Source organism: Calonectris borealis, chromosome 3 (genome assembly GCF_964195595.1).
Source record: "Calonectris borealis chromosome 3, bCalBor7.hap1.2, whole genome shotgun sequence".
Lineage (NCBI taxonomy): Eukaryota > Metazoa > Chordata > Aves > Procellariiformes > Procellariidae > Calonectris > Calonectris borealis.
In genome coordinates this window covers 92,068,988-92,079,705 of record NC_134314.1, presented here as the reverse complement: position 1 = coordinate 92,079,705, position 10,718 = coordinate 92,068,988, and the positions used below count along the sequence as shown (strand labels likewise).

The 10,718-nt window shown below is 51.3% G+C and overlaps 1 protein-coding gene across 1 annotated transcript; it reads right to left on the bottom strand.

Moving 5' to 3' along the window:
- Positions 1-405: 405 nt before the first annotated feature.
- Positions 406-5,361, bottom strand: CYP1B1 (cytochrome P450 family 1 subfamily B member 1). Its single transcript, XM_075148146.1, has 3 exons — positions 4,901-5,361; positions 3,068-4,084; positions 406-1,423 (listed from the first exon to the last, which is right to left on the bottom strand). Exons 1-3 carry the CDS (start codon positions 4,918-4,920, stop codon positions 811-813), a joined length of 1,650 nt encoding a protein of 549 aa, XP_075004247.1. The 5' UTR covers positions 4,921-5,361; the 3' UTR covers positions 406-810.
- Between the last annotated feature and the right edge of the window lie 5,357 nt (positions 5,362-10,718).

Here is a 10,718-nt window from a genome sequence, read left to right as displayed (position 1 = left end):
TCTATTTTGTTCATGAATGTGCTAATGAACAGATTAGCATATGGTTTGTATCACCCTTGCCATTTGGTGACATATCAAATATTTCAAAACTTAATGAAATGTTACTATATTAAGACATTCTGTTCATTCTCATGTAAAACATGAATTTTATTTTTAAATGTGCTTATAAGCAATTCTATTTTTTTTTTTAGTCATTTATGTAAACACTTTGGAATGCTAAAGGCAAGACTTTACATTGTCATTTTACCAAAAATCATTTGAACATTTATTATTGAGGCATTAATGTACATCCCAGCAGTCACAATGCAGGAGCTGCCATGTTCCTATGGCAGTTTCCAGTAGAGTGAATTCAGAGGCAGGCTGCAGTGTTTTGAGCAACCCTTTTTTTCTTTTTTTTTTTTTTTTCTAAATAAGGGATTTCACTTTGGGATGTGGAGTCACTGAAGGCGAACTTAGAGTTAAGGCACAGCGCATGGAGACATGGAAAGGATTGTAAAAACAGTTCCTGGAGATGCTCCAACCAGTCAGTAGATAAAAAGCGCTTTTACAATGGCGACTTCTGTGAACAAGCTAGAAAAGAAAAGGCTTACTTTCAAATTGCATATGTTTTATCATTTAATATATTAAATTGTTGCCCTGGCTCTCCTTCTAAAATTAAAAAGAGGACTGAGTTATACCTTGTGCAGTTTTCCTTCCTGCTCGTGTAACTTGTAATATTGGCTATTTTCCAAAAAGATCACCAGAACAAACTATAACTTATTTAAGACTAAAAAGAGAGAGAGGGATTATTTTAGATGCAAGGGTTGTTGCTTAGGCATTTGCTGACAGCTGATTTTCATTGGCTGCTTTCTCTGCTTGCAGTCTTTGGACAGCCTGATCGAGCAAATCCATAGTATCTCTAAGCGTAACATTCAAGGTAAATGGCTTAGGTTTAATGGTCAACCCATAGGTAAAGTCCATTTTAGGGTCCTCGTTTGGATTAGCAGTAAAATTGCACTGATGCACCAGTATGGAGGTAAAGAGAAACAGCTGCACCTTGGATAACTCCTCTCCAATACACCGGCGTTTCCCCAATGAGAATATCATCACGCTACTAGTAAGATCTTTATTGATGAATCCATTCTCATCCAGGAATCTTGTTGGATCAAAATCCTCTGGGTTGGACCATTTTGCTGGATCGTGATTCACTGACCACTGATTAACAAAAATCACCGTGTCCTTGGGAATGAGGTAGCCCATTATGAAGGTGTTGGTTGTGGTGGCATGCGGGATAGTAACAGGCACAAAGCTGCTGAAACGCATGGATTCATACAAGAAAGCCATGATGTAGGGCAAGTGAGGCTGATCTTCAGCACATGGCAGACGGTCTCTTCCAACAATCCTATCCACTTCTTCCTGCATTTTAGCCTGCACATTCGGATACCTGTCATTTAAAGTAAGTACATAACACTTTCAAAAGATTTTCTTAAAAATAATCCTTGCTGAAAACATTTTTCATAGATCCTCACCCCTACCCTAAATAATGCAGTTTGAGCAAAGTTTAAATATATTGCAGGAACATGTAGACCCTGATGGAAAACTTTGAGAGGAAAATCCAAACTTCCCATGCAATGGTGTCATTTTAATTTCCTCCGTTTTCACTTTAATGTAACTGATTCTCAACATAAAGAATGAAACTACCTTAAAATGTCCTGAAACTGAATATTCTGATCCAATTTTGAAAATTCATCCTAAAACTGAAATTACTCGTCTATTCTAAATACTGGGCTTTCTGTGGGAATGAGAATTTAGTTTTCCAGCTCTGTATGTGACTTCTAAAAGTTAGCATAGAGTTTGTTATCACTAGACATATTGCATACATATGAAAGTCTGCTGGTTTTTGAACTGAAAAAATCCCTGCTAATAACTGTCAGAATAGCTTTATGAACATCCCACTCCTATTTTGATATCGATTAGAAAAAGTATACACAAACTATGTTTTTTTAATAATGTATTTTAAGATGACTGTCTTGAAGCCTGGATAGTTTGGAAGACTACACAGTAACCAAACAAGATCAAAATATTAATAAATTTTGCTTATTTTCTTTTGCTTGTCTAAAAGCACGTGTTCCTCCAGGGAGCCTTTATTTACTTTAAATATTCAAATTTGCCTTTTCCTCCTGCAGCAGATCTGCAAGTCGAATGCTGGGCAAAGGTAGGAAATGGGGAGAAACCCAGCAGGTTGTGTGAAGGGCATCATACCCTTAGCTCGAAGCGTTAAATATTTGCCTGTTTTTCAAGAAGCGGCTGAGTAGATAATGTTTGCGTAAGCCTACCAATCATGCAGATGATGAAAGAAAAAGCCGGGACAGGCAAGAAAATCAGTGTTACGCCTTCTCCTATTAAACCACCTCCCCTAGCTGAGGTTTTCCCCCTGGAAGAGCCGGTGCCAGGGCAGCGCGCAGAAGGGGTGTGCTTGCACCCGCCAGCTGCCCGGCGGGTCAGCCTTTCCCCAGGTCAGGCCATGGCGATGAAGGCACACGCTGCTGGCAAATTAACATAATAGCGGGTTTGTGAACGGGTGCACGAACTCTTTAGCTTGCTTAAGCAGTTGTTACCCTGTTCCTATGATCTCCTTGATCTTGACCTGGTAAAATCTGCTACTTTCAGGTTTTATTCGGCTGCCTTTTTGCCAGCACCATTACCCCACCGCCCGAGTAGGGTTTGTTGTGGGGTTGTGTGGTGTTTTTTTTTTTTTTATCCTTTCTGATCTGTTTCTGGCAGGTTTCCCAGAGCTTCCGTGTGAGTTAAATGGGAAGCCGCTGCGGCACCCCGGCACCGCACGGGCGGGCCGGTCCCTCAGAGCCTCGCCCCACCGGCCGCCGCTCCCCCGGCTCTCCCCGAGCGGCTTAGGCGCTCCCTCGGGCCGGCTTTTACCGCCTGCCCAGCGGCGCCATTTCAACGGGGATCCCCCAGGGCTGGCGCCCGCCCCGGGCCGACTCCCGCGTCCCTCCCCGGGGCAGGTGGGGCGCCCCGGCCTCCCGCCTCCGCCCGGGCGGCGGGGAGGGCCCGCCCCGCCGGCACCGACCTGATGAGGAAGATGAGGAGCCACTGCAGGGCGGTGGAGAGGGTGTCCTGGCTGGCGCCGAAGATGTCGGTGACGGTGGCAGGCACGTGCTCGAGCTGCAGCCGCGGCTGCTCCCGCTGCAGGCGGATGAAGGCGTCCATCATGTCGCGGGGAGCGGCCCCCGGGCGCAGGCTCCGCTGGTGCTGCAGGAACTTTCCGCGGACGAAGCCGTAGAAGTCGCGGTTGAGGTCGCGGAAGGCGCGGTAGGCGGCCCGCACGGGGCTGGGAAAGCGCTGGAGCCAGGGCAGCGCGTCCACCAGGCTGCCGGCGCCCACCGCCCGCCCGAACTGCTCGTTGCGCCCCACCAGGCGCAGGAACTCGCCGTCGCCGTGGCTGTAGCGGCGGCCGAAGCACAGGGCGCTCATCACGTTGGCCACGGCCACCACCAGGACGCGCGAGGGGTCGAGGAAGGCGCCGCCGGCGCTGCCGCGCACCAGCAGCGCCACCAGCGCCCGCGCCTCGCCCACCAGGTGCCGCTCCAGCAGGCGGCGGGTGGCGGGGCTGCCGGTGGAGAAGGCGCGCACCGTGGCGTGCGCCGCCCGCCGGTGCAGCTTCCACAGCTCGGAGTAGCCGCCGAAGGCCAGGCTGCGCCCGCCCGACACCAGCCGGAAGGAGGGGAAGGGCGGGCGGCCGGCGAAGGCGGCCCCCTGGCGGACGAGGGCCTGGCGGATGGCGCGCTCCCCGTTCAGCACCACCACGGGCCAGCGCCCCAGGCGCAGCTGGAAGACGGCGCCGTAGGTGCTGGCCAGGCGGGCGAAGGAGAGGTGCGGGGCGCTGCCCAGCTGCGCCGCGTTGCCGATCAAGGGCCAGGGGAAAGGGCCCGGCGGCGCCCGGCGCTGGCCCTGCCGCCGGCGCTGCTGCTGCTGCAGGAGGAGCTTGCCCAGGTGGATGGCGGCGAGCAGGCAGAGGAGGAACAGCAGGGAGCTTTGCACGGGGGGGATGCTGCGCAGGGCTTCCCCGAGCCTCTCGAGGGCCATGCTGCAAGGGAAAGGGAAAGGTCAGCGGGCGGCGGCCCTGCGGAGAGGCTGGGAAGCTCCTCGTCGCCCGCAGGCAGGGAGAAGCCCGGGCGACCGAGGGGACCGGGGCGCGCTGGCGTGGCGGAGGGGAGCGCCGGCAGCCGTGTCGGCGCTCGGTGTCGGGGTGCGTCCTTGCTATGCGCTCCTCGCGTGCCTAAAGCCCGCCCGAGTCCTGTGCGAAAAACAAGGGATAATCGATAATCGAGTGGCACGCGCTCAATCAGGGATCAACATCGTATTTGGCGGCGGGGCCGCTACTCTCTCCCCCCCGGCAGGGAAAGTTTGCAGCGGGGGATCCGGGAGGTCACGGCTGAGAGAGGCAGAAAGGGAAGCAGGAGGATGCTCCCGCCTGACGAGTCTCTGCAGATGCAGGCAGCCGCCGTGCGCTGGAGACAGGTTCATCCCGGCGCTGCACATCGCTCCTCCCGGCGAAAGAGCCCCTGCGAGAAACGGGCTCCCCGCGCCGCCGTCGGAGCTTCCCGCTGCTCCGGAGAGGAAACCTCCGCACATGGCCACGGAGCCCCTCTCTGTCCCGAGCCCTTCCCTCCTCCCAGCACCTTCGTGTCCGTCGCGGCAGCGCAGGCTGGCGGCCGGCGGCCACGGGGATGGGCTGCGGAGGATGCCTGAGGTACCGGCGTGGCCGAGCTGACGGGTCCCGCTTCCCATCCCCGTGCCCGGGGACCACCCGCTCCTGCCGTTTGCTCCAGCCTTTCTGAAGCAGCAAGGGGAAGACGGGGTGAAATAAACGGCCACCTCGGGCGCCCGTAGCAGAACTGACCTGTTGCACGCTGCTTCCATCCGAGACCTCGGGGAGGATGGAGAAGAGCCGGGCAGCCGGCGGCAGCTCTAACGGGCAGCCCCGGGAGGAGAGCGGCGACGGCGACGTTCAGATCCCGGCTTCTGGGAAACTCATTAGGAGCCCCGGTTCCCGTCACCCGGAGCTTGGCAGGTCATGTGCAGGCAAATGCCAACTGCACCCGATCCCAGCGCAGAGTTATTATCACCTTCCCAGCCCTTTAACCCTTCGGAGCTCGCCCCGTCGGCAGCCACCTGCCCGGTGCAGCCCCGCGGATCGGCGGCGAGCGGGCTGCTGCCGCCCCCTCCCTCCCCCCCCCGCTTGCTGGGCTGCGGGGACGGGACGGGGACACCGCTGCAGGGAGTGGAGGCGAGGGGCTCAGAGGGCGCGGGGAGGACGGCCCGCTGCCCCTGGGCTGAGCCGGAGCCGGAGCCGCCGCGTCTGGGCGCCTGGCATTGGTACTGGCGGTTTTAAATCCGCCGGCATCCGCGGTGCGCGGCGCGGCGCGGTGCGGGCGTGCCGCAGTTCGCCCCGCTGACAAATCGCCGCTGCCTGGCCCTTCCCCTGGCTTGAGGGGTCGCAGCTATTTGCCAGCTGCCCTTGGGCCCTCGCCAAGTGGAGCGGCTGAGCTGCGGATGCTTTTATGGCCGGGGCCAAAAGTTTTAGCGGAGGAGGTGCTGGGAGGGGAGCGGGGTGGCGGGCGGGCTCGCAGCCCTCTCTGTCGGGAGGCAAAGTCTCGCCTGCATCTTGGGGGCTGAGGAAGCCGCAGAGCTTCCCCTCCTCCGCCTGTCGCCTCCCCGTTGCGTGCGGAGTTTGCATTGCGTGAGCCGGGGCTGGAAAGCCTCCAGCCATCTCCTCCCCGGGCCCCTACCCCTCCTCGCAATACCTGACACCGGCTCGGGGGGGAAGGAGGCAGGGAAGCGCCGGGCAGCTCGCACCCCGGCCGGCCCCGCTGCCCTCCAGCCTAGCCCCCGCCCTGCGCTCGTTTCTCTCCCGCTCGCGGCGCTTTCTTACTCTTAAATCTGGCACCTCCGCTCGCCCCGGGAGGGCTGGCGAGGGGCGTGCGGGAGCGGCGCTCCAAGCCCCCCCGGGCTTTCCGGCGCCCCGGGGGGAACCGGGGCTGCAAAACCCCCAGGCATCAAGGAAACTGGTCCCCAAGAAATCAGAACGCTCTTGCTTTGTTGTCGTCGTTTTTGCTGTTCCAAGCAAAATTTTAAAATACAACGTTTATTTCGGATTCTCTACAGTCACGTCATGAGAAGAAAAGAAGGTGTTTTGGTAGCATTTAGGGATTAGACAAAATTAGGTGCTGGGAGTCAGGCCAGCTCAGGGTGTGAACCCAGGCCTGGCCAGGCTGCTACTGCTTCTATCTTTGCTAAGAAGTGTAATCCTGTCTGCTGTCACTGTCCCTGGGCTCCTCCAGTCAGCTGTACTACCTCTTGCTCAGACTAGCGTCAGCCATATCTCTCTGTGTGCCTCAGAGCACGCTGTGCTTCTTCCTGCCATTGCCAAGTGGCAGAGGTGTCAAAACCACTTTTTCCGGGCAGTGCCAGAAAAAGTGAGCTTCCTTCTTCCCAGCCCCATCTCTGGGGTGAACTCGAAGGATCCTGCAGTCCAGCCCAGCACATGGCCCAGCTTCAAAGAGGAGCAAAGATAGCTCCATCCCTATGGCATTAAGGTTAGGGCAAGCTTGGAGAGAGTCTAGGCAGTTTGATCTCACCATCACCATCAGAAGGCTGAAACCAAATTTCGCATGCTGTAACCACTCAGCTGTGGCAAAGTGGCCTGTCCCACCCTGATGGCCACCCTTCCATCCTTCATCTGTCACATGTCAAAGAAGAGACAGGGGCTTCTCCCTGCAAAGAGTGTTCTGGGCACTGGATCTGGGTGGTAAGGGCTAGCTTGGATCAGTTACCTGAGCTCTGGATTATAGTGCTGGGCACTTGCCATTGCCAGCAGGTACATTTGCCTTTTTCCTGGTGACCGTGGTAATCAGTTGCCTGAAACCCAGGTATTACAGCTCTTGTTAGTAAGTCCCTAAATCTTTTCTTCGATGCAGCGCTTAAAGTAGTTGTACTGCAGTCAAAGTGAGAGATTGCTGTTTACTTTGGAGCAAGCAGAACAGATTCATTCCAGCTCTCATGTAAATCTGAATTTATAAAGAAACAGTGTCCTCGAGGTGGCCAAGCTCCGGTTGCAATTGGTAAGAGGGAGAACAGCTCAGCTGCCGGAGGTGACATGCTGTGCCATTTCTTACCTCTCCTGCAAGTGGCCCTGCACCCACCTCACTGTTTTTCATCCTTTCAGTGAGTGAGCGTGGGTCCAGGGCACTGTACGCGTCGCACCCTACTGACATTTTTTCTCAACATCATATTGCAAGTGAGATTGCTTCCTGGCCGCTAGCAGGCAGTACAGAGGAAGGAGCACATTTCTACTATCGTGAGCTGCGGATTCACAGTTTAAGGCATGAGCCCAGGAATTCCAAGTCCTGGTACATTTTTTTTTATGCTGTAAGAAAACATTAATTTCTTTTTTTTTTTTTCCACTTCTCTTCGGTCTTCAGGAGTTCCCTCACTATTAGACAGGAGAGAAAGAAAAATCTATTTTAGATGTTTTGTTTTATTGTGGTAGTACCAGCTGGTCCACCTGTACTATGTGCTGTACAACCAGGATATTTACAGTCTTGGCTTACTATTGCATCTATTACAGCCTGACTATTATTTTGACTGTATGCAATGAATGTTCACTCAATTTTCTAGGCTCTGATTCTATGTGACCCTGATTACAGTCAAGCATAGCTTGGGTGAAGCATTTTATCACACCAATGAATTAGTGTGGTACAAAATGCAGCAATGGATGATCAGGCCCTTGATCTCTGTTATGTTCCACAAATTGCCCTCATGCCTACCTCTTTATTTACTCTTCTCGCTTCTTTTGTTTCTAGAAGCATAGAAGTTCAGAATTGCTCTTAGGTAACGCATGTTTCTTTTTTCCGAGTTCTGGGGACTTAATTCAGACACAGGTCCTACTGAAGCCGGTCTCAAATTCCTGAGTCAAAGTTAGTTTTGTTAGGCATCGAGGACTGAATCACTGAAAACGTAAGCCACCCAAAATGAATTTTTTCTGAGGCTTAGAAAACCCTACTTGATGTAAGATATGGAAGAGAAAAGGAGTCAAAGGGGCAGAAGTGGGTGGGTTTGGGATTAAGGGAAAGGAATTCAGGCCTAATCTGTTAAAACTCCTGGTTGATTTGACAGGAATGCCAGATGCAGGGAGCTGGCAGAGTCTGTGAGGACATCAGTACCACTGTGACTCTGAATGAAGGTGCTTTATGTATGTGGACAAGAGTCCTTGTTATGGAGGTAGAAGTTTGATAAAGGAGGAGGAATTGCACAACCTTGCCCTTTGAGAGGAAATTTTTCTCTCTCTGCCACAGTCCTCCCTTTTCCAAGAAAACCCCTTAAGCCCTAAGAGATTTTTTACAAGTGTTAAGAACTACTTACTTATATAAGGGTTTTCAGACTCAGTTCTCAGTTTTTCTTCTATGGCAGCTGTTGGTTTCTCTTTTGGACACGGACAAGGTGTTCATAAATCCTCATGAGCAGAAACTGGAATTTCTCAAGGACTCGACCTTGTCCCGTTTTCTTTCCTTACCTCTTCCCTTTGCCGCTTTCCGTGGAGAGCCTTCCCACACTGGGTTTCTCTGTCTCTTTCCCATACCTGGGTCTATGTATCTTTTCCTCCTCTCTTTTAATTTTGCAAAATCTCAAGGTGGATTATATGACAGTTGAGCAATGTTTTATCCTGGGATTGCTTCAGTACAGAGCTTGTACAAATTGTTTACAGTTTACAGAGTGATCCAAGCCATTCTTCATTAAATAATCCCTTGGAAATTTTGTTTCTGATTGTCTGCTTCTCAGTGTTGCACAATACTATATAAGATGAAGAAACAAGTGGTGTAACTGTAAAACACAAAGCACTTGGAAACTTAAACAGATGCAATATCCTATTGTTTCAGGCTGCTTAAACTTGTACAGGCATTCTTATGTACCTCTGGAGTTTGACTGTAGTCTCAACAATACTGCTGTAAGTCAGGAAAATCACCATTAAAACAATCAGATTACAATCAGAATTAGAACCTGTAAGCCTCCGTGTTTACAACAGCTCGCTCAGATTATGTGTACACTGCCATCCATGCTTCACGTACCCAGGAGCAGAAGAACTGCACCAGCCACTCAGTCCAGACACAGTGCCACCCCGGGGCAGCGGCTCTGCAGCCACCATCTGTACTTGCTGCCCTGCACCATATAGATGTGCCTGCTCGGGCTTAACTACACGATACTAAATTGCTCAGTGTTAAAACTAACATGAGACTGGGGTACTGTGAGTGTGGATGGTAGTGAGATCATGTCTGATGCAGGTTCCCGGTTTTGCTCGGTTTGGCAGCTTTCTTGTGATGCCAAGCATGAGATATAAGCAAAGTACAGGGAGCCACATCCTCAGTGCTGCTCAGAGTGCTGCCAGGCATACACAGGAGCCAGCTGTAGCTCCACGATTCAGGGTTATATATTTAGGCCGCTCACTGTGGCCTAAAATAAAGCATTTGTGGTATGCTTTTTAAAGCATATATATTTGTGGTTACATATCGCATTCTTAACCTTCATTAACTTGAGGCTTTCCTTGGACTTTCACTCTTCCCTGCACTCCCACTGACTTCCCAACTCACATTTTCAATTCTCCCTTGCTATTGAAAAGCCTAAATTTGGCTCCTAATTCTGAGCCAAATTCCCCCAGCTGCTGCGGGAAGGCAAGAAACCTCCCAGTACTTGCTGGGGCTCAGCTCAGTGCTAGTCTGAATTGTAGCCTCTCCATCTGTTTGCATTTTCCATGTTACTTGCAGATTAAAGGCATACATTGCGGTCTGCTTCCACACAGGTAACACACAGGTATGGTTACAGAGAATGAGGACATAGCATTATACTTAATTCAGGCAGCAAATTTGATTATGAAACTCTCTTAATTTTGCATTGCCAAATTCCTACAATGTTTCTTTCCAAATTTTGCTGTCTTTTCTTGACAGTATTAGATGAAACCACATAGCTAAGTCTTTCTTGAGAGGAAAACACAGCTTTGTGGCTACCCTTTGAGAAGCCTTTTTAAACTGTCTTCTGCTATGAGGCAAAAGACCAAAATCTAATTAGCACACTGTTGGGCACTCATCTGTGGCATTTTGTATGTGTCTTTGTATTTTTACTATACAAATGCTCTTTATTAAAGTACTCTGAAATAAGTACTCTGAAGGAGACGGACAAAGCAGCAGCATTTAGGAAAGCTTAGACACTGTTCAAGATGTGCATTATTGTATCTATCCTCAACATGTGATGTGTGCGCAAACTGTTGTGCCTGCTCACTCTCCCTCTTGAGCAAAAGGGCTCCCTGGGGCATCTGGCAGCTTTGCCTCCTCACACTGTTTCTGAGGTTTGCAGAACCAAGAGCTGTGTTGCCAAGGTCCAACTTTATTTTGAAGTATAGAAACCTTATGGTCTGTATGATGCGCTAGGTCACCCTAAAGCTTAAAAATTATAACATTGCTTAGGGCCAATATGGTTAGCATGTTAACAAGCAGTAATATTACATTTCTCATTTGTTTTCCAGACTTTATTGGGTGTTGTATTAGTAGTGGTCATACGAAGTTTGTAGTGCACTTGCTTTACTAACTCTAAGAGTTTAGTATTTGCCATTTTAGAAAATGCCAGTGCACTTGTACGCTCAAGCGTAGTGACGGGTGCTAGCTCAAAAC

What these genes read in the sequence shown, in the direction of transcription:
- CYP1B1 (XM_075148146.1), bottom strand. Translation starts at nt 4,920, where the DNA reads ATGGAAGCAGCGTGCAACAG. An exon ending in ATGGAAGCAGCGTGCAACAG is followed by an intron (nt 4,085 to 4,900) that starts GTCAGTTCTGCT and finishes TTTCCCTTGCAG; the next exon opens with CATGGCCCTCGAGAGGCTCG. An exon ending in CTCCTCATCTTCCTCATCAG is followed by an intron (nt 1,424 to 3,067) that starts GTCGGTGCCGGC and finishes TTTAAATGACAG; the next exon opens with GTATCCGAATGTGCAGGCTA.